This window comes from Typha latifolia, chromosome 5, assembly GCF_019914945.1.
Source record: "Typha latifolia isolate L0001 chromosome 5, TyphaL0001v2, whole genome shotgun sequence".
Taxonomy (NCBI): domain Eukaryota; kingdom Viridiplantae; phylum Streptophyta; class Magnoliopsida; order Poales; family Typhaceae; genus Typha; species Typha latifolia.
The window spans coordinates 3343203-3368445 of NC_133090.1; the positions used below are offsets into that span (position 1 = coordinate 3343203).

Genomic DNA, 25243 nt, shown 5'->3' on the forward strand with positions numbered 1-25243 from the left:
CCAATGTTTTCCACATCTCATTTCCCCTATCTTAGGGTAGATTGAAGGAAGCACTATTATAACCGGTCGACGGTTGGCGACCAAATTATTAAAGAAAAAAATTAAAACAATTTGTGGATCAATTATAAATTCATAGATTAATCATAAAGCCATAGATAAAAAAAGAAATTGATAAACCCTCCTTGATACATAGATTGTACATCAGAATCAAATTAGCTGCTTTACTTTCTCTTCCGAGGTACTATAAATCTAGCAGCCCTCGATTAAAGTGAAACAGAATAAAGCTCATTACATGGTGGTGTCTTCGTGGATAAATTACACCTCGTTCCACATTTAATTAAACGCAACTCGTGTGTAGGGATCTCAGAACGTCATCTCTACCTAGCGACACTTATACCCCTTGTTCTTTTCGTAGATCTAATTAGCCTTAAATAGACATAATTATTTCTTTAGATACACATCAAAGTGGGGACTCCCTATCTACCCTTTCTGAGAGATTTCTTGTGAGCATGGATCTTCCCTCTAAAGTTCTTGTTGCACAAGGATTAGCTAGAGCTACCCTAGCATCTTCTCCAAGATTACGACGGATGTATACGCCATCTTCGCCGGGATGACAGGGATCTATTATGATTTTTAATGGCGAGGGAAGCTATCAAGAGATACCTACATCACTAGCTCCAATTCTTTAGGATATCAAGCTTGTTCCTTCCCTTTTCTCTCTCTCTCTCTCTCTCTCTATATATACACTTGTCTATCCTTACACCACCTAAAGAATAAAGCTTAATTCTCCTCTATATACATCTCTCTCTCTCTCTCTCTCTCTCTCTCTCTCTCTATATATATATATATATATATATATATATTTATCTGTTTATCTGGAAGACATGGGGTTGAGGGATATTGAATCTACTCTTCCACCAGGGTTTAGATTCTATCCGAGTGACGAAGAGCTGGTATGCCACTATCTCCTCAAGAAGGTGGCTAATGAAAGAGTCTCAGTTTGTACTATGGTGGAGGTGGATTTGCACACTCGCGAGCCATGGGAGCTGCCAGGTTCAAGAATATTCTTCTCATGTCTTCTTGCAGTTATTCTGATCTTAGTTCGACTCTTTCTTGTTCCTCTTCTTCATATTTCATTTCATTATTAACTTTAATTGCAGGTTCTGATAGAGTATAACACAATAATGTAATATATAACTTTATCCATCGAATGAAACTTGTGCAGATATCATCACTTGAAACAACGTCCATTTATGGTGTATCTAATATTTTGGTAGGTGGGCATAAGCAACTATAGAATAAAGCATATTGGGATAAATTACTCTAATTATTGATATTTATATTCCGTGGAATATATTAACACAATTATATGTTTATATAGAGGTATCTAAGTAAATGATGCAAATTAATGATGCTATGACAAATTAGCATGAGGAATTAACTTGTTTAATTGATTGGGATGTGTCATCAGTACTTACTGCACTAAACATTTTCTTAGAGTACTACTCATCATGATCCTTTGTTGCCTTTTAGAAGATAGTAGAAAATTAATTCGCTCTCTCTTGCAATTATTTTACTTTTCCTATGGAATAATTTAAGTACCGTAACCGCGTTAACTTATCATATAGCTTTGCTGAAATCAGAAGCATGAAGCAGTACTATAATATTTCTTTGTGCACTACTGAAGCTCTACAATATGTCATCTCTTGTCAATTTGCGTAGCAATTTAATCTACTTAATAGAACAACTTGCTCTACTTATCAGTTAGTGACACTGTCACAGGTGCACATCACATCATCCTTTCCTATAACTAACCTATTTCTTGTTGGTTTCTACTGTTACTGTTGCATTAATATATACTAATGCAGCTACAATACTTCATCAAATTTTTATCCATAAAATCTGATTGAATTCTTTGAATGGTCGCAGAGGTAGCCAAGCTCAGCACAAATGAATGGTACTTCTTCAGCTTCCGAGATCGCAAATACGCCACAGGTTTACGCACCAATAGGGCAACGAAGTCTGGGTATTGGAAGGCTACAGGGAAAGACCGTACAATATACAACCCTAAGAGCCATATGATTGTTGGAATGAGGAAGACACTCGTCTTCTACCGGGGAAGAGCTCCAAATGGTATAAAGACCAGTTGGGTGATGCATGAGTTCCGACTGGAAAATCCCACACACTCCCCTAAGGTACTTCTACTACACCAACTTTTATTTTTATTTTCGATCTTGATATAAAAAATTCATCAAAATTATGTGTTACAAAACATTTTTAAGTTCGGCACATACTATATCATGATTCTAATAATTAAGTACTGGAACTAGCTAGTTCAAGGCTTAAAACTTTTATGGGGTGAACTATTTGTAAACAGAAATTTCCTTTTCGATCATCCAACAGCACAAAAGAAAAAGAAAAAGAAAAACATTGTTTCCACACAGCAGTGCTCTTGTTATTTCCAGTGTTATTCATGATGAACTTATCATTATCTTCGTCATCACTGTCACTTTTTATCATCGCTTCACTTTTTACTCACTACTCTAGTAGGTACTCCTACCACAAAATGTTCAATAGAAGCCTAGAGAGGTTTTGCTTTCGTGAAAAGGGAAAAGGAACTCGTTGAATTGAAGTAATATTCTCTTGACATGTATAATCGAAGATGACGTTACGAATATCATGACCATTATTATTAAACATGATTATTATTATCAACGTACCTTCTTGATGAAAACGGATCACTGTTGCCAAGATTATACTCATCAATATGTAACATTCTAGAGGGGTTCTTCCTAGCTAGATTCCATGAGACTATTCTACTCACCAATGGCTTTGTACCTTTCTTTCTTTCTTTATACTTTCTTTTGTTAAGTCCTCTTCTGTTTGAATGCAAAAGATTGCCACCAGCATTTAGAGGACGTCCTTAGGTTGACAATCAGCCATAAAATTTGTCAATCCTTTTGGAGCCTTCTCATCTGAATCAGGCTTCGATTCCCCTAATGTTGTCGGCAAAAGGCTTGGATGATGATGGCAACATTCGGTGTCATTAACACTTATTATTATCATCATCAATATTATTTATAAAATTAATATTACCATTTAGACCTGCGCTTTCGAGTTTAGGATACTCTTAAAAGACCATGAAGTGAGTATATTTAGTATTTAACCTTTTTATATTTAAAAATATAATATAATATTTTGACTTTTCTCTATTGTGTTACAGATGGTGGTTTTGAGCAATAATAGAAAATCTCTACTAAAAAAAGCAATAAAAGAAAATAAAGAGTCGAATGGAGCATACAAATAATTTAAGTTTTGTAAATGATAACAAATGAAAAAGGGAGGTGCAAAATATTTTTTTTCCTAAATAATAACAACAATTATTATTATCAATATATATTATCTCTGCTGTTGTTATTGTTATTATTATTATATATTATTACTAACAGTCTTGGTAATTCCACTGCTGTTCCTATTCAGAACCATAGTTGTGAAATTCAAGTGTTCTAAGATATATTAAGATATATACATACAAATATATATATAGCAATTAATATCTTATCACTATCAAGTTTTTCTTTTCTTCTTCTTCTTAGAGAGAGAGAGAGAGAGAGAGAGAGAGAGAGAGAGAGAGAGAGAGAGAGAGAGAGAGAGAGAGAGAGAGTAAGAGAGAGGCCTAAGCCTATTCATCACTATCAAGTTACATTATAGTAGCTGAACTTCCTCCTAATTGCATGACTTCATTGCTCTGGCAGGAGGACTGGGTGCTATGTAGGGTTTTTCACAAGAAGAAATGCGATTCGACGGGTTACTACCTGGAAGATGAGCAGGACAACAACACCAACGGCTATTCCTCATCTTCGCGTTTGGAGTCCTCACCTCCTCCAACTGACCTCCCCGTGCAAGATGGGTTCCTTGATCTAATGGGTTCATCGTTCCCTAGTAGCCCTCGTCCGGATTGCAACAGCTCCAACACCTTCCTTAATTTCGCAGCATTGCACTATAACTTCCAAGATTTCCCAGAGGATGTGAGCAACGCAGCCCTGTCGGCAATGGGATCAAGAAGTGGAGTAGATGATTTTAGCTTGCTGTTAGACCTGGGTTTAGAAGGCAATGACTTGGTTGGAGGAGGAATACCAGATATGGTAGATGTGAGGTTGCAAGCTGAAAGAGACCAGCTATTGTTCTAATACATGCATTTCATCCTGACCTATCTATTAATTTGTGTTTAGAAGGTGTGATTGCAATTGTCAAGTTATGTAAATTTTTAGTTGGTAAAGGTTGTTTTGTTATTATTTTTACCTATTACACTTTATTTTGGAAAAGTTTCACAAGAGTAGTAGCAGTAAAGAGGGTTGAAATTCATATACTAATTCTTCTTTTTCTGGATATATATATATATATATATATATATATATATATATATATTCTACACATCTACAACCATCAACCTGATACTTCATTAGGGTTAGGGATCAATTGGAGAGTTTAGTACTTTCATCATATTAATATTTCAGAAGAATAGTAATATATGTTTATATATATATATATTTGCATAGTGTGGTGTACTCTCTTGAAAAGTATGTGCATCAATTGTATACATGAGGCAGGATTCATCTTTGCCACCTTTGAGGTTACAATGGAACTTATTGCATGTGCTCTAGTACCCTTCTCCACATGTTACTTGTTCGTTCCGTATCTGATCATCATAACAAATACAATAATTTAAGTCAAGTAATGTTGCATTCTTCCTATTAAATATATAAATAAATATGTGCATATCAATATTAACCTTTTATAGGACCACTCTTTGTTAATTAATACTAGTCCAGTAGTCCTTGTAAAGGGGTCACTCCATTGTTACCCTGGCTTCAGTATCTTAAACACATGCATGCAGATCCAGTGGAGGAGTAGGACACTGCGATCTTAGGACATATTCCTTTCACCCATCTTCTGCATTGTTTTGATTCTTTTAGTTGGTTTTTCATCTTATGAGATCCGACAAAGATACTATAAGATCTTGTTTCAAGGAAAAATAACTGAGAATAATTGATATAAAGATAGAATATCAGAAACTTGTCACCATATTTATCCTTCCAATCTAAGGTTGTCAACTTTTCAGAATAAAGTTCAATAAGTAGATTGTTTCTGTTATTTTCCAAGAATTAAAGTATATACTTGTCATCTGGCAGATAAATGCCAAGATGCAACAGTCTTTCCAGGGCCACTACAGTAGTTGATTGATTCCTTTCTTAAAGAACATTATCTTTTTGTCAATCTTTTTGTTTGTTATGAAGATTAGATATCAATTAGCAATCTCTTGGACTTTGGATTTTAATCCGTGAGCATGCTTAAAAAGATGACTGTGTCTAAATTAATCATCTTATACTCATTGTCTTTTGGATCCACCAAATCCACTTAACTTGCAAAATAAATGCTAACATGACGGCATTCGAACATAACATCTTAGATTACTACCACATCAATGGTGGTGAAAAGAGGGTGATAAGATGAAATCTATCCTACAGCTGGATAAAGATGAGTGGCTTGGAATGTGGTCAAGTTTGAAACTGAATCAGTAATGCGCTGTAGGCCTTGTGGGACTACTGTGTGCATATATTATATATATGGTCCCATTATGATTGAACGACACAAGTTGTGTGTAACACGCAACCTCTGCATGTAAGTATCCTATGCTACCTTTAGGAGACATTGCTCCAACAAGAGCAAAAGGGCATAAAGTTAAGTTCATAACCTTTTACATTTATCATATTATTGCATAATAATTAGGAAATCAATACCAAAGTGTACTTCATATTTAACGATATAGGTGGTCACACAATGTCAGAATAGTTCATAGGAAATAGGACTAGAAAAGTATGAATTCATGACCTCTACAATATATATATATATATATATATATATATATATATATATATGCTCCAATGCCATATTGGATAACTTTGATCCGAAAGATTAAAATTGAAGTTAAAATTTTGGGGAATCTTTCAGAAATTAAAATTGAAGATCTTTTCGTCTTCTTTCCAATAGCCCTTCATTTTAGAGTTATAATAATTTAATAATGTCTTTCTGAATTTTCATCGTTGGAAAAGAATATTCTAACCTATGAGGAGTCTCCTAGGACACCCGTAATAATTAGGTGTTGGTTGTCCATATAAGAGCCATCTAAATTAGGTGATCAAGCTATACTTTCTCTGTTCTCCTATTCATTGTTATTCTAATTTTATTTATGAAACAAGGTCGATACTAATATAATAATTATTCTAATTTTTTATACTAGAGTGACAAAACTTATACTAGTATAAGCTATTTTAGTGTTTACTTGTATACTAGTATAATATATAATAATTATACTTAATGTGATATAAAATTAAGAGAGCAAGTGATCGAAGAGGAGAAAAGACAAATGTATGTATTACTGTACTAGTATAGAGCTAAGTGATTATTAACTTGTTATGCCAGAATAAAAAGACTTATATTAAAATAAATTCATTCTTATTCCACAAGTGAAAAGAGCTTAAGGTTGTTGAACAATACTACCGGTATTATAAGTCCTTTGTATTGGACCACGCGGAAAGAAGGTAAAAGTGGAGGACAAAATAGATTAGAACAGCACGTCTCTTTGGCCCAGATTCCTTTCATCTCGATCTACAAACAACCTTTTTAGACCAATGAGAAAAAGTTGTGGGAGAAAGGTAGAATAGTCTTCTCAAGTAGGTGGTGTGTGTTAGTCTGTTAGGACTGAGACCAAGATTCGGAGGAAAAACTAATAAGTGTTTACGTGCAACCAAACAAAATTGGGATTGTTGAAATGGGCCACACCCAGAATCGTTCTTGGGCTCAATCGTCATAGCGAAATATATGGATGTTTCTCTTAAGAGAAGTGAGAATTAACTTAACTGCATCTCAATTAAATCAGTGCCTCTAAGATTCGAACTAAAAAATACTTATATAATTCGAGTCATATTAACCATTTGAATATTATCTTGCTCGCAGGGAAATATTTAGACATACATCTACAAGTCACTATAAGGATATTAGTTTTTTTTTTTTTTTTTTTTTTTTGTGGTAAACGTAGGATATGATTTTTTTTTACTAATAATTTGAAGAGCTATTTACATAATTTTCACTCAGAACTTTTAAACATAATGTAATTGTCACTATGATTACCATTAAAATTATTTAACTATTTTAAGATTACTATACTGCCAATTAAATGTATCTAATTGTTATTAAAACAAAATTTAAATTATACGAAGCCGTTTTACTTTTATATAAATTGCTCAAAATATTCTAAATCTATCTAGTGCTTCCAGAGATGTTGTAACATAAGAAATAAAAAGAGAAATTGAAGGTGATTGAATAAGCTTTCCAACATATTTAAAATAATATTAATTAGATTTTAAAAAATAAAAAATAATTCTTATTATATTTTTATCATCATAAATTTAATTAACATTATTTTTGATATATTGAGAAAATTATCTAATCATTCACAAATTTATCTCTAATGGGGATCTTCAAATTTATTGTTAAACTGGTAAAATATGATGAAAAAAAATGTTGCACGGTTAAGAACTTAAGTTAAAAATACGTAAGGAATTTTGTACAATTAAACCAAATCAAAGGGAGGTAAAATGAAGTTAACTTAAAATAAAAACGTATTTTTCATAAGAAAAAAACAATCAATGATAAATATTTTCACACTCTAAACTTTAAAAAGAAGACTATTTTAGTTATTTGTACACATTTGTTAATTTTAAATAACTATTTGTTAGAAATACTTTATGAATATTGCATAAAAAAGTAGCAAGAATGAAGTATAAAAGAGTAAAAAATTTGAAGGCAATTATGATATTTTAAAAAATAGTGGCAATTTTTTTAGTGGTAATTATGTAAAATATAATAATAGAAATATAAAGAGACATAATTATATATTTGCTATATATATACTGAAATTAGATGTAGTTTGATCATTTAGCAAACTTATTTAAGAACTGTAATATGCCTAATGTAATGGGATATCCACTAATTTGTCTTATAAAAATCTGCTTTTATTTTACACAGATATCTAATTTGTCTTAGCTGTATTTAAATTCTGATTAATATGATTCATTGTTTGGTTAACAACTTATAGTGTTCGAGAATGATAATTTATATATTTTGTATTCTAACATAGCAGTAATAAAGTTATGTAACTGGTATCCACTATCAAGAAGGATTGATAAATTGCTTGATGTAGGAAATAATATCTAGCGAAGAACAAAGTAACATAACTCATGCAATCTACTAACAAACTGTCCAAATCCACCAACAAGAAAAGTAAACAACCACAAAATATCAAATTATTTATTAACCTTTTTATAAGAACATATCAAAGTATTCTCTCATTTTTTCTTTGTTTTTTTTTTCCTCTTATTTCCTCGTATCTGCTTTGTTCCCTCTTTCTTCTCAGCTCACCGAAGTTGTCATTAGAGCGCCGTCAAAGCTAGTTGACACTTTTTTTCAAATCGATGGTGAGTCTTTTTTTCCTTCTTGAATTAATTCAGTTTTGTGGCTTAGGTAGTTTTTCATATTCACTATTTTTGTATTTTGGCCTCGTCGAAAGGTTGGCTGGTTAGCGATCTCATGTCGTTGTTATACTAGTCTAGGAAGCTTCGTCTTGTGAAGCCCTTTTGATTGGTGCTCTTTGTGGGTTCTTTCTGTCCTAGTCTATATTTGGTACATTTATTTATATTGGCCAATATTTAAGATCGTTAAGTTTGAGGGGGAGTATCAGGCATCACATATATTGTTTTAAGTGGGCATGAACATTGAGTATGGAGATTAGTCACTGAATAATATTTAAATTATGATTATGAGGTATGTAGTCTCTAACATGAAATTTCTTAGCACTTATATGCAAATTGGTCGGCACTTTATATTGAATTTTATTAGTTTCAATTTACTTGCTAATCTCTTGATATGAAGAATGAATATGATATGTAAATTTTTCTACAAACTTGTAAACTCTAGAATGAGGTGAAATAGGGAGAACTAAAACTTTACGAGCTTTAAAACCATTAACAACCTCAAATAGACTCATGCCTATAGACTTAATTGATAGAGTTATTATATGTAAATTAAACTATAGTAAAATGATTCTACTATCTATTATATATGGCCCATAAGATGCCTTTAAAGATTCCCAAGACTAAGATTAACTACTACTATTTGGCCATTAGTTTGAGGGTGGTATGCTATCAAAAAATTTAATTTCATGCCCCAATGTGCCATAAAATTTTCAAAAAGTAATTCATATATTGAATATCTAGATCCAATATAATAGTCTTATGCAAGTCTTAATACAAGGAATAAAATGTTATGATCCGACCACGTGAGTAAAGTTAGTCAAGTCAGTTAAGTCGAGTCTATTTATCTTTTGATTCATGCTTATGTAAGTCCTTAAGGCAAGTCTAGTTAAGTCATGTAAACCTAAAAATTAAGTCTAATTAATTCATGTAAGTATATAATGCAAGTTTAATTAAGTTATGTAAGCATATAATGCAAGTTCTAGTTCGAGTCGTATAAGCTTTTAAGACTAGTCCAAGTAAAATTTATTATATCCAACATCTATATATAGAGAGGTTGGGTTTCTTTGTTGAAGAAATTCAAGCATTGAAAATTAATTGAGTTTAGTTATTTTTTTATTATAGCATTTACTATTTTATCGTAGCTGTCAGATGTCTTTACCTTTCTAGAAGTAGATTATAGCCGTAGAACCTCCAAAGCTTTTAAATCCTAGCCACCACTTTTCTCCAACAGCTACCCTACTATACGACCAACCACCACCATCCTTAGCCGTTCACCACCCTCCGATGACCACCGCAATATCAAATAGTTATCAATCTATCATGTTCTAATATTTCTCTACTATTTTATTTATATCTTTTCATCTCGACTCCGATTTATGTGAAACCAAAAACATTAGAAGTCTAACTTCCTAGGTTACCATCACCTAAATTTTTATAATTTTCTTACGTCCTAATCGGTCCATATCTATCCTTAATATAAAATGAGCCATTTTAAAATAATAACCTATGATCAAAAATATAGAGTCATACTTTTGAAAGGTATGTGGTATACTTAGTGTAAAATTCATAATCATATCTTGCCACAGACGATCTAGTATAGATAGTGAAGTGTATATAATTGGGTTTGTTTGTGATGCTTGGCTAATTGAAGATTCAGCAATGACCTATTAAGTTGGCTCCATCACATTTGATTGTTGGGCAATAAAATAATGTGTTTAACCTCATCGATAATCTTATCTCATCCAAAATAACATGAAAGTTTGCCAATAAATTTTTTTTAAATTGAAATATCACATACAAATTTATGAGGTATATAAAGTTTGTTGGCCTTAAATAAATATCATTTCAGGATGGAATAGTTGTCTATAGATAAGTTCGAGTTATTCGATAGAGTGAGATAGGTTTCTCTAAAGTTGAAGCGTGAAGTGTAATCTTCCTTTAGTTTGTCAAATTCAGTGACACCAACACTTATGATGAAAAAAATGCCTTTTGATTAAGTGTATTAGTTGCTTTGTTCTCTAACTCCAACTATATGTTTGGGCATAAGACTTTATTGTTGTAAGAATTTAATCTAGTGACCATACCTAGCATAAGATCTTTTTTTTTAGAGTTGTGGTATCTAAAGGCTTTACGAATAAAGTATAACACGAACTTATGCAGAAATTAATATAGAATTCTTTGTCATAAATGAAATACTTTTATTTACCCTCATTTATCTTCTCACTAAAATAGGCAATATGATGATGTTGTCGGGTAAGGATGCCATATATTCTAATTTTATAAGCATCGCATTCTACCTCAAAAGCTTTAGAAAAGTTTGGAAGACGCATTATAAGAGCTTTTGTCATTTTTCACTTAATATTTTCAATAGCTTTATTTGTAGATTGTGCCGACTAAAAATCACCTTTCTTGAGGCAGCCTATAATCAAGACATTATGCTGAATCCATAGATTAAATATTGATATAATATAGGGAGTCTACAAAAAGTGCAAACTTAAGTCAATCTATAATTGATTTGATTTTTTATTGATCGGCACAAATTCCTATTGACAAAACCATACAACTTAAAATATGACTCGATCAATCGAGGGTGCAAGTGCAACAATTGAGACAGATTTATTTGAAATGGTCTAAGTGTTTCTCTTTTAATTGGCTATAAATTAGTATGTCATCTAGATACATGACTAGAAATTTGTCTAATAATGGCCGGAGAATTTATGATATGACTCACATAAATGTCCTCTTTTAGAAAGTGGAAAAAACATTACAAACTATTTATACAAGTCATCCTTAGTTTTAAAAGTAATCTTTTATTCATCATTCGCGTGAATTCTGATATAATCATAGCCACTTTAAGTTGATTTTGAAAAAATCATGGCTCCAACCATTATATCGAGCATGTCATTAATGTGAGAATTTCGAAAATAATACTCAACTATTATCCTATTGATAGCTCGACTATCCATACAAATGCATCACATGGCTCGAGCTCTCAAGAATGAACCTTTCTTTAAATGCTCACTTATTTGGTATTGTAGCTCAGCATGTTCAGTAGGTTTATTAAGTGATATGACAAGTTAGGGAAGGGAAAAAAAAAGCTTTGAGAACTAGATCAGTAGCATATTAGATGTTCAACATAGGTGTTAAATGATCTAAAAAATCTCTAGGGAAAACATCTTAGATATAAAGTGATAGATTTCATCATATCTCTAATCCCATAAATGGTTTAATGTAGAGGATTAAGAGAAATTCAGTATATATTTTAACAGAAGTAATCATTATTATAAAGAACTTGTAGAGAAAAGAGATTAGAAGATCAAAATAACAGGAATTTTATCTTTCTAATTTACTTCAACATTATTATTTAATTATTAAGGAGAGTTAAGATATTTGATCATATTTTTTGTAATCTTGTGATTACCAATCTATGTATAATCGTGTATTTGAGTTAGAGATAAATATATAAAAGATTGGTTCGATTTCGCACTTTTAGTATTGTCGAGCTATGTTTTAATCATTGAATGGTAGACTGCAACTAAATTGATGATAATGCAACTAAATTGATGAAAGGATTAGAGCATCAGTATCAAAACTCTAACTTTTAGTAAATTTTTTCATAAGGTATAAAACTTTATTGATATTATTATTATTATTTTCTTTAGATATAAATTTTGATAATTTTACTCTGTCATGAAAAATCCTAGCTCCGCCACTGCTGAAAATGATGCAAAACTAGGGTATTGAGCAAAAAAAAAAATTAACACTGATGGAATCTATCAACGAGAAATATAAATAACCTCAAAATATTCAATTATTTATTAACCTTCAATAACAACAACTCAATCTTTTATAAAAATAGAAGAGAAATAGACTAAAAATATGTGAACATAAATGATTAAAACTCTCATGATCTGTCACCAAACTATAGCCTGCCTTCCTGCTCTGCATGACTACACATATTTCATGTTTTAGGAATGGGAGCTTGGATTTTGCTGTTTCCCTTCACTGTTTCTCATATCATTTTCTTTTGTTGGTCGCCAATAGCCAAGCCATCTTCTTCTTGGGCTGGATATTTTTAGGGTTTGGGCCCTTGGGGACTGGTTGGATCAGCAATCTTTTCACAATTGGTAATTTACTTTGTTGGCCTTTACTTACATGATCTAGTCTTCTTGATTTATATGTCTTTAGTGTTTTTCCCCCCTATATATGCCTTTAAGTTTTGTTTTACATTTTCTATTTATTTGGTCCACAGAAGACTCGGGCTTCTTTCGGTTTTGTGATACAATGATCTAGAATAATTCAGGAAATTAAACTGAGGACCTCTCATATATTGTATGATTTCCATCGCCGAGGGGGCCTTGTTTAGGATAAGATCGTAGGGTAAATCAAAGGAGATTTTTTTTTGGAATTGGTATAATTGGCAATGCACTGTATATGTTTGAAGGATTAACTTACTGATGCAATGGTTCTAACTTTGATTTTTGAGTCATCCAAATGATTAATTGGTTTGAAGGTGACAGGTTTTTTGTCTGTAATATCTGTCTTTATAGGCTCATACTGATATTCCATGCAACCACAGATAGATTGTTTACCTCATATCCTATTGTTGATTGCATATGATGAAACTAAACTTGCAAAGAGATACTTTGTTTTCTTTTTCTTTTAAGCTGTGCAATGCATGATATTGTCAAGATTGTGTTGGCAATCATGGGCATTGCAGTAACTTTAGACATCAAACTATGTGGTCCATATAATTGCATTTGGTAGCTCGATCCGGAATTCTAGCTTTAGAAAGTATGACCAAACGACATTGTTAGAATTTTTTTGAAACTACGATGTGACTATAGAACTATTTAATTGTTTGGTTTTGATGCGAATCGAGTCAGATCGAATCACATCATGAGGACATTGAGCTCAATGAATCGAGTATATTTATCTTTTAATTGATTCATACTTATGTAAGCCCTTAAGACAAATTCAATTAAGTCATGTAAACTTCTAAGGTAAATTCTAATTTGAGTGGTATAAATTTTAGGGCTAAGTCTGAGTATGACTTATTATACCCGACCTTTATATATAGAGAGGCTGGGCTTTTTAGTTTATTCATCCAAACATCAAAGTATTGATAATTAATTGAGTTTAGTTATTTTCTTATTATCGTATTTATCATTTTTATCATAGTTGTTAGATCGTCTTTATCGTTATAGGAGTAGATCGTAACCGTAGAACCCTTCTAAGTACCCAACCCCTAGCCACTATATTTCTCCAATAGCCACCCTACTATACGGCCGTCCACCACCACCCTTGATCATCCGCAACCCTCCAACGACCATTGCAACGTCGGGTATTTATCGTTTTGCCTTATTTTGACCTCCCTCAACTGCTTTATTTATATCTTTTCAATCAGACCTTCGATTTAGGTAAAACAAAGGCCATTAGAATCATAAGTAAAAGACCACCACCTAATTTTTTATAATTTTTTTACATCCGGATCGATTCTGGTTTGTAATAGGTTTGAGGTTAAGCCTCGAATTTGATTAGTTAGTCTCATATTTTAGTCTTGATTTTTTAAAGAGTAAACTTGATTAGATATGAAAAAGATAAAAAGATGTTTAGTTACTAAACCAATTCAGGGGTGTCTGTAAACTCAAAACAAACAAGGCCATAATTTGGAAGTCAAGTTCATCGCTCTGCAAGTGCATTTGATAATGGTTCCAAGTCACTTGAAAAATCATAACAAAAAGATTTTGCTAGTAAATGTTTTGGATTACATGGTTTGCAAGTCCAATTCATCTCTGTGCATGTGCATTTGATAATGAAGTTACAGGAGTTCAAGTCTTATCAAATGACAGATGTGATTCTAAAGTTGAATTACTTCATGATTTTCCTACTCAAGATGACTTCCCTGGAATGCACATGTAGACAGGAGCCTCATGCACTTGGGTGCCCTTTTCCTGTAAATTTTTCTTTTCTTAGCTTCTCTTTTATTCGTAATCTTAAAATTTGCTTTTAGGTTTCCTTTTTATGCTAATCATATTGGATGGTTGTTGTAATTTGGCATAGAAGTAATACAGTAGGCTAACCATCTATCTGAATGTTTTAACTTGTAATGTCTTTTATTCTGAGTTGCGCATAGACAATTTTGTTCCTTGACTTTAGCAGATTGGAAGCTAGGTTCCATCCAAAATGCTAATCATGCTGTATCTGATCAGGATTTATGGAATTGAACATGCATGCCTCTTTATGGAATTCTGTGTGGAAGAATTTAGCTTTATTTTATAGTCTTGTATGTAAATGAAAAGTTTGTTTAATTTTGACTACGTGAGGTTTAAATTGAGAACACATTGTTGAATTAACGCAAGTACCAGAGTGAAATTTTGAGTGTTTGATCCTCTATTTATCGATTCTCTTGTAGATGATGATCACTTTCTTGTTCAAATGGATTCATGTGTACAGATGGAATTGTTTATGATGTAGAATTGTCTAAAGCTGAAATTTGGTTCATAAGTCCACAAAATACAGTCAAGCACAACATCTCTGTTGGCTGTTGCCCTCTTTAAGTTCCTAGACACGCCTGAAACTTTTGTGATAGTGTGGTAGAATCACAATTCTAGCTAAATAGCAATACCAAGGTTAGATCAAGATAAGTTCTGGCAACTTGTCAGCTTCATTAAACACTTATCCTGTCCTAAATTTATCTGTACCCTTCATTTGTCTCGGAAGAATTCTTTTACATGTCTGCAGATAGTATTTGGCATTGAAATTTGCATATGATTTTGACAAACTTGGAAAATTCAATTCTTTGATAACTAATACCACTGGATCAGGATTTATATGGTAGGACTTAAATAAAATGTCCTATAGTAATAGTAACTCTTTGATGTAAATGTGCCTCTCCATAGTTTAGTTTTTGTTCGAGCAATTAATTTCTCCTACTGTAAAAAGTTGTAGGCTTGTGCTGGATTCAATTTTATTTTTGCTGCTGATTAGATAGTTCCATCGCTCATACACACTTCGTTTTGGAATCTCATCGCTGTCCTGATGGGCTATTCTCACTGATCCAAGCAGGGAGTCCATTGTGTTGTGAGAATCGTTTAGAAATGCATTTGATTAAGAGGAAAGGATTGAACAACTGATGGACCAAGGTTCCAGGGAGAACTATGATTTTTAATTCAAAATTTTGCTCGCTTGTGCATTTCAACACTCATACATTCTCACATCATAAGTGCTACATTTTGAATCATTTTGCTGATTAGCGTCCTCATCCAGATCTGTTTGCTTGCCTTATCCATCCAGAGCAGTTATCTTCATCAGCATATATAGCATTGCTAATTATATTCAGCTGTAATATCAGTGAACTGAATCGTCTAGCTGATGCTTTAGGATGCTGCAGTCTAGTGCCATTTACAGATGGTGGATTTCATATTTCGGTTTGAATAGCATAAGAACTCAAGCTTCTTGGTCGTGACCAACTGAAGAATGAAAAGAGTACAGGAGAGGGAACAAAGTTTGATTGGTCTCAACCTGTTATGCAAGAGCTATAGTTGCAGTAATGGAAGGCATCTGCGTGGCATTCATACTCATTGGACTTTTAGAAAGAAAGAGAAGGCAAATGATCATAGGCAGTTGTTGATTATTCTTCTTTAAAACAAATCAAATCTGCAAACTTTGTTGGATTTGAAGGAGCCAAGTGCAAGGAATGAATTCAAGCACCAGTTACAGTGCAACGTGACGTTATGTGATTCTTACACCGATCAAGTTCTTGTAATAACCAACCGACTGACAGAAACATGCATCCATAATGAAAGGAAGTTATTTGTATCCTTTCCTCAGAGAAAAAGGACTCAGAAAACAAAGGTTCAGGTATTAATGGTCTATCTATGCCAACCGCCGAATAAATAGTTGGCTAGATCCTTTTACTCAAAATGCATTTGACCTCACTGTACAAAATGAACAAGAGTCTTCGTTGCAAAAACCAATATCAGAATTTCTCTTTTGCCAGTAAAAGATACATGTCTGTCTGCATGTGGCATTAATACTGTATCACAGTCATCGTCTACATCTTGAAATTGGAGTCGGAAAACAAAATGATAGATGCATACAAAGGAGAATTGAATCTATTTCTGATTGCGACAGTGAGATATCAAGCCTTTGGAATGTCGCATTTTGACGTCTGGACAACTGTGATTTAGAAGCCAAGCATACTCCCAGGGCCCAGCCAGGTATGTTTTCTGGAGAAAAGAGTTGTTTTCACCAACAGCCTGGTAGCAGGGTTTTATTTGTTATAAGGCAAATGTAATGCACCAGATGCAGTGATATTCCAAGTTTCTAATACTCGTTAAATATAGTATCCACAATTTGCCGGTCGAATAATATGAAGAAATAGATATGAGGCAGCAAAACATAGGATTTATCTTATCATTTTGGGTTTGTCTTGTGTCTTAATGATAAACTTTCATGAAAAATGTCACATTCTGGGAGTAAAATCTGATACTCTACTGCTAACTATTTCATGCCAGATTAATTATTAAAGAAGTTGGTCAACTTCTTTAAATGGGCCACTTGCCCCCTCCTACTACTCGTAGCCTTTAAAGAGCTAAAGCTGAGCAAACAAAACAAAGGCACATCGCTGTCTCTGTCCCAGAAGGCATAGCAAGTGGACCAACCGCTCCGAACTCAACGTGGCTGGGCCCGGGGCCCCCCCTTTTTTCTCCGCACTCCACGGCCCAACTCAGCCCCCACCCTTAGGGCCCCCCCTCCCCCTTTTTCAGTTTTCCCGGCCTTGTGGGCCCTGACTTCTTCCAGACTGGTGGCCCTCGGATGGGAAACGGAGGGCCGTGATCTGTGTACGTGACGATCTCGTTGCAGTGATAAGACTGTGGGAAGCCATCATCGTCATCATCACCATGATAGGATAGCACATGCACATAAATGGAAAGGTAACGAGCCGTAGGAAGGGGCAGGCCTGAGACTCTATTAAGTCAGGTCAAAGGAACGCACAGAGAAAGGCTAGGTGATTGCAATTACGACGAAATCTTTTTGGGGGTGGAGTGGGACGTACTATACTATCTCTCTCCCTCTCTCTGGAATCAGAGCTAATAGAAGATCTGCGTAAGTTTTTGACCAATCTATCTAGTTCTATTCACCGGACAATCTGCCCAAATTAAATAGTTTCAAATGTAGATGTACATGATGCAGTCCCATCATCAATACATAGATTGCAATTGATTTCAGACGTGGTATGATGAGTACCAACTTCTTACTGGAAAATGCATGCCAAGTAAGATGCTCGTATTCCCCCCTTTGCAGTGCCCTCTTATAAATTAGATAGTTATGTACCAACGATATAGTTTTAAATCAGGGTTCAAATCGTAATTTTAGCCGATAATGTATTACTACCTATTAGTGCTCACATTAAGCACGTCGTCCGATGCAGCGCCGTGTAGGGGACGTAAGCCTATATCTGCAAATTAACCCGCGTGTCGTCGTACAAGGCCTCTCGGATTGGGCCACGTGGAGTGTTTTTTTTTTTTATATTTCCTGCCCGTCTCCACGCCGACACGGAGGACGTGAGGCCTCGTGACTGGGTAGGGCTCGTGGGGGCCGCCCTCCACGGCGTTTTCGATGTCGGAGGGGGATGGGTGGGGTCACCTCACCCAAATTATTAACTAATTATACGCATGCTTAATTAATCCTGCCAAAAATGGATTGATGTTTTTTATGAGACGTTAGAAGAAACGCCTCCCCACTGTTGTCTCCACCTGGATGGAATGCCGGATTTGTAGCAAGAACATAGCCATTTTGATTACAAATATAATAGTAAATAATAGTTGCATGGCATTTTGATTACAAATATAATTTACTTAGTGGGTCATCCAATTATTATTTATTAGTACAGGTTGAATGGGATGGTGTACATTTCACCAAAGAAGAAGCTACCCCACTCTAAATGGTGTATGAACAGGAAGAGGGGGCTAATTCGTATCATAGGGATTCGATTAATACATCCTAAACTAGTATAGGCTCCTTTCCTCTCAATCCTCGAGCATTTGTCAAGCCTATCTCTGTCTCTTGTCATCTAAGGAGAAACGAAAGATAGATGGGTAATATGTTCTCATACAATCCAATGTTGCTCCAACTTTCTTCGTCAGAGCCTAGTTGAGATAGATACTCAACCGGTTACAACATATATAGTAGAACTAACCAAGTATCAACTAAACACAACTAAAGCAACGAGGAAATATATCTTCACACCTAGACAAACACCAAAATGGAAGACAGCAACAAATTAGTCACCCAGTTCAGTAGTCTCCATCTTCCTATCATAAACTTGAAGTCTCACTCTTTCTCCTATAGCTCATCACCTTGAATGTCTGCCCGACAAGTAAACATATTATTACTGATGCACTAGCTCAGCAGGTTGCTTGGGTTAAAGATTCTAAAAAGAATCTATTATTTGTTTCAATCCACAAAGACAAAAAAGAAATGCCGCCATCCACAGTCTATACTATTTTGTATTTGCTTGCCCAGCACCTCTACACTTCCCATCAATTCAAATATCCACAGTTACTATCAGCTAAAGGTCAGGTGTAGAAAGGCAGTCTCCACAGTCGAAAAAAAAATATTCGTCAAATATTTATTCGATGTCAGAAAATTATGAAACCATATGGATTTGTTCCATAACCTTCTTATGCACGATTTTAAAATCCATGCCCTTCCCAGATTTGGACCGTATCTAGGTCTAATATCGATGGAGTTCCGATGGTGGTGTTGGAGGCGGGTGGAGATGACTTCGGGTTAGATAGCTAAAGGTGGAGTTGCAAATCTCTGATGGAGTCTAAAATGTGGTAGGGCTGTGGTGGATGGTTAGATAGTAGTTAAGGTGTGTCTAGGGCGAGTGAAATACAATGGAATGAAGAGGAGAGATTAGGATGAAGATAGAGGTGATGGTGGTGTGGGGCAGCTCGATGGTGAAGTTCAACGTGGTGATGATGGTGGAGATGGAGGCCTATATGTGGGGGCCTCCAAGTAGTGTTTGCATATGATAAAGAGTTAAGGAAGAAGGGGAAGGATGTGGGTCAGTGCTCAAGGAGGCAGATTGGTTCGACAGAGGAAGGTCGATGGTCAATAATTCATTACAGCTAGGGTTGAAGGAGAGGGAGGGAGAGCTTAGGTCAAGAGGGGAGAAAAGAGATTGGAGAACTTGATCAATTGATAAAAAAAATCATTAATATAGGTTGCACTTCATAATTTATATTAGAGGCTAACATGTTAACCCAAACCACTTAATTAAATTAAATTCATGACTAATCCAACATTCAATCAAAAGTAACTTAAGCTGAAATAAAACTAAACTAAATACTAAAATAAATAACTAACTAGATGAATAACTCAAGCCATGAATCTACATGCCAATGTCCACGAGGTGGTCCAATTTGACTAGGATCACATTACATATCTACACTTCAAAAATAATTGTTTGACACTTTTCTTTTTGCTGCAAAAGTTATAACAAGTTCTTAGGCCAGTGTCTTCTAATCAAGTTATCCCAAGTTAAGATCCTATTATTATAAACAAGTCATAGAAAAGTACTTATTTTTTAGAGTAATTCTCATCTTCCACACCTAGGAATAACTCTAGAAATTCTACCAATATTATTAAAAAAATTTGTACAAAGACTTGATAGTAAAAATGCCTTCTGAATCAAATTAATCTCCATCCAATTTTTTTCGTTCACCTCTCTATTAGGCTTATACTCATTGTTCAACTTTTCTATTAGGCTTCTATGTTGGTACTCCCAACTAGTTCCATTCCATGATATAGAAACATGAACATCATCATCTCAAGTTATAACAAACAACTTAGGAAATATAGTGGCTAGAGAATATACACCAAACCAAATATCCTTCCATAACTTTATATTAGCACTATCTCCAACAACTCTATAAGTGTCCGTCTTAAAGGTGCCTCAGAGTGCAACACCTTCTCCAAAAATATGACATTATTAGAAACCAATAGATTAAAATCTTCTTCTTCAAATGCCTATAATACCTATAACATATTGTATCAGCCCAAATCTGATTCTGACTAGTCGACAATTTCACCACCACTTTCTAAGCAAAGTTGTATTTATATCTTGTAAATCCGTAACATTAAACCCCCGAACCCCTTTATTTTGCAAACCCACTTTTTAGTTACTAAGTGATAGCGAGTGGCATTTTCACTAGTCTCTTTACACATAAACTTTTTTTTTCTACTTGATCTATTCTTTCTCAGGAATCCAATTGGGGATAGTGAAAAAAGATAAATAATATAGTGGAAAGGAGCTAAGGATATTATTCAGTAGCGTCAATCTATCCCTAGAAGCAAAAGTTTTCCTTTCCAACCCGTCAACTTTTCTGTTCACTTTTTGAATGAGCGGATCTAGTCTTGCTTTCTAAAGGAAACCATTATGAAGTGGCAAGCTAATGTATTTCATTGTCAACGGCTAAATCTTGCAATTTAGTAAAGAAACAAATATTTTATATTCCTCTTTAATACTTTTAAGATAAACAAGAGAGATCTCGTTAATATTGATCCTCAAACCAGAAATATTTTTAGAATAGTACAATAAAAACCTCCCTCAAATCAGCTTTGATAAAATTAAGGTGTCATCAGTGTAGGTTAATTACACCCACATTGATTATATCAAAATCAACCCAAAAATAAGATCATTTTGTTTAGTCAAGTCCAACATTTCGTTGGATGGATCAGCCACCAATGCAAAAAGAAAAGGTGCAAGAAGATTCGCTTATGGCAGATCCTTCTAGCATTTAAAAAAGATTACTTAAAGTCCCAATAAAATTCACAGCATTGGAGCTAGAAAATAGTTGCACCTTTTATTCAACTAATCAACTGCACAGTGAACCCTTTCCACCTCATCACTTTCTCAAGATAGTTCCATCTAATATTATCATAGGCTTTTTCAAAGTCTAAATTTAACATCAGACCCAAGTCCTTCCTTTTCTTGACATGAAATAACACTTAATGCTTTTCCAAAAGAAAGAAAGTTTGATATAGATTGAGGGATAGAGGGATTCTAAGAGATTAAGAGTATAGGAGAAATTATAAGTAATATCATGATAGAATTTGGCATTAGTCTAGGATTTAGAGAGAAATGTGGGGAATTAGCGGGGGAGAGAAGTTGATAAAGATTTTGAGTGGAAAGAGTGATATAAATTATGGAGACTGCTACAAGGAGAAGGGAGTGTTGGAAGAAGAGAAGAGAGAAAGGATGGACAAAGATTGAGATAAAGATAGGATCAATGTATTATCATAGGTTTGGAGAGGAGATGAGGGCAATTTTGGCATAAATGAGAGAAAAAATTGGTCACACACTCACATGTCAATTGCGAACGAAGAAAAATCAAACAGTAAGATAACAAAATGATCATTTTGAAATATTTAAACGGTTCAAGGATTTTTAGGGGATTAATAAGTGATATTGGATTATAGTTCAGGGGATTTAGATTTAATTTTATATTTTTATTGTGAGATAATTGTACTTAGGCCTCTAAACAATTTTTTATTTTCTTATACACTTTTTAAATATTTTGATAAATACAAACCATCTAAATAATTAGAAACTTCTAACCATTCTATTGCGGTTAATAAATAAGGTGAAAAGATAAAAAAAACCTCTACTTATAATACTATTTTAGAATATTAATATTTCTTTTTTTTCGTCCCTCGAAAATAAGAGTATAAAGGTTTTCGTCACATGTGAGTCATGTGATAATTTATGGATGAAACAACATAACGAAAAACTAACGAAAGAAAGATTTGAGAGGTTTTCAAAAATTTAAGTGGTATATTAAAGTTAACAATAGTTTAGGAGATTTAAATTTTGACAAGAAAAGATCTGTTCAACTAGTTAAGGATGCGTTCCAACTCAAAAATCCCTATTCCTACTATAGAAAGCTCCCATTATATAGCTCATTTAGTCTCATTATAGGAATGTGCAAAATTACAGCCTCCACTATATTATGTTATCTTGATTATATTAATCAATGAATAAACACTCTAATACACCATACAGTCTTTGGCCTTTTCAAGGCAGACATTGCAATCTGAGCATCTCCTTCAATGTTAATGCTAATTGAGCTTCTTTGGGCTGCAAATGAGAGGGCTTCCCTGACAGCTAAATCTTTGGTCACCAACACAATATATCACATAGCTCGAATGGATAAAAGAGTAAACTCTCTCGTGAAAATAAATCATGATGGGCTAATATATATTTGACAATTCTCCCAGCACAAAAAGTCTTCACGGAAATCCCTCGTATATCTAAGATTTTTAACCCCTAACCTCCCGGTTGAGAAATAGGACTTCAACCTCTTGAAATAACTCGATCATCACACCTAAATAATGAAAAGGTACGATGATAGCAATTTGCTACTTTTTTTTTCTTTATTGATTTGAGATCCTAAGCTCACTCGCCTCAATGGCATTAGAGTTACTCTTTCATTAGAAAGCTTAAGTATGCTATTATTTTATTCATGCATTATGCTCTTGTTACATTAATACTACCCATTATGCACCACTGTATATTTGCACAATAGTGCATAACACACTATATGAAGAGATTTTGATCGCAACACATTCGTGCAACCATTCATGCATCCTTTGCTATTGTGGTGGCACTTTGATGATAGCACAGTATTTATATGATATTCTTATTGGATAATTAATTGATCTAAACATTTTTAATTATTAAGTAAATGAACACTTTATTGTGACGAGTGTTAAAATTGCAAGTATAACCTAGTGTTATCCATGACTACGACACCTTTTACCCTGAACTCTTAATCCCTGTCGCATCGAAAATCTTTAATTATATACCAACAATATCTCAAAAGTGATGCTAACTTTTTCTTACATAGTAGATGTACTATTTTGTCACGCAAAAAGATGGTGGTGTTACGCTAAAAAGTTACAGTTATATATATACTTAATTGGAGGATATTTAATGAGTATAGTGGTATATATATATATATATATATATATATCTTGTCAAATCAATGAGTTGGAATGAGCTTTCGTCCTCGTATGGAACTCTTTTTAGAGTTTTCGACCAAAGTACTACAGTAAAATAATTTCTCAAAATAGAATGCTGTTTAAATTATTTTTTAAACTAGTTTAATAAATTAATCAGTTTTCTAATGTATTAAAATATAAAGAAAAAGTTTAGTTATAGTTGAACAATATTATGTGAATATAATATACTTGATAATATATTATAATATTTTCTTTAAAAAATAATATATGATAATATATTTGTAGTGAAAAATATTTTGAGATGTTCACTTGTAATGCTATTTATGATAATATTAAGTTCTACTATGTAAATTATAATAAATTAAGTTAAACCATTTTTTGGCCAAGAATTATAAAATAAACACGAGAAAATAATATAAGTAGAATAAAATGCTTGTATTTATTTTTAACAATATCTCCTCTCTTTCTCTTAAAAAAAAGAAGAAGAGATAGCAAATGTTTATTTACATTTAATTAGAGAAAAGCGTAATGAGATCAATTTAATAATTTTTATTTATTATTTCAACTATCATAATCAAACATCATCTTACATCATATATTGATTTCATTAGTTATCCCTATTTTTACAACCATACGCCAATTTAAAATTTGAATTATAATATTTTATTCTGGAATAAGTCCTCATTTTATTCTTATTTTAATGTTTCTTTTCTTATTCTGCAACAAAATGGATAAGAATAAACTCAGAAAAGTGAGGAATAAACTTAGTAACCAAGAACAGCCATTAACTACGGAGACTCGGAGAGATAAGGGAAAGGGAAAGACAAGAGCAGTGGGTCAGGTATGTGGGGCTCTTCTTTAACTACAATCGAAGGATAGAGCGTCACATTACTCTTTAAGCATTATAGGAAACTCTTCCGTGTACGTCTCTCACATCTCACATCGGATGGCTTCTTTAAATTAGGACGTGGAAGTCGCAGTAGGTCTTATGATCTACTATATGAGCCATAAATAATGAACTCAGTCAAATAATCAAAAGACTTTTGCCTAGTTATGATGTTTCCTATTCGTAAGGCGAATAAATTAATATGATAGATTTCATATCATTATATTGGTATTTAAGTATTAAAATTTAGGGTTCACATTTATTTCACAATTAATGTTCGTTTCACAGTTCAGTTTCTTAGTGTTTAGATTTAGTGTAGATCGTGTAGGTGATGTCTATATCATTGTACTGATGACATTTATTATAATCAAACTGCTACTGAAGCTTTTCAAGTGCAAAAAAACGTAAAAGCTCAATTATAAAATGGCATGATCTTATGGTCTTTAAAAAGACTGAAGAGGAAATTGATGATCAATTCCCAGGGCTTTAAACATAATATTTACTAAAAGAAGATGGACCTAAAATGTGATTCAACCTGCTAAACCGGCATATATACTTCGGCATTAATTTCTTTCCTTCATTTTCCTGAGAAAGCCATCAAATCTGGATGGAAGATCTTTAGCTGATCCCTACCTGACTTTCATAACAGTAAAAAGGTATACAAAGATATACCTAAAGGCAAGCCAAAAAAGAAAGTAAAAATAATAATTCTAGATATTTATGAGAT

At 33.4% G+C, this 25243-nt stretch overlaps 1 protein-coding gene across 1 annotated transcript; it reads left to right on the forward strand.

Annotated features, from left to right (window-relative positions):
- The first annotated feature begins 457 nt into the window (after window positions 1-457).
- Window positions 458-4373, forward strand: LOC140788172 (protein CUP-SHAPED COTYLEDON 3-like). Its single transcript, XM_073137322.1, has 3 exons — window positions 458-1053; window positions 1930-2195; window positions 3756-4373. Exons 1-3 carry the CDS (start codon window positions 885-887, stop codon window positions 4188-4190), a joined length of 870 nt encoding a protein of 289 aa, XP_072993423.1. The 5' UTR covers window positions 458-884; the 3' UTR covers window positions 4191-4373.
- Window positions 4374-25243: the final 20870 nt, after the last annotated feature.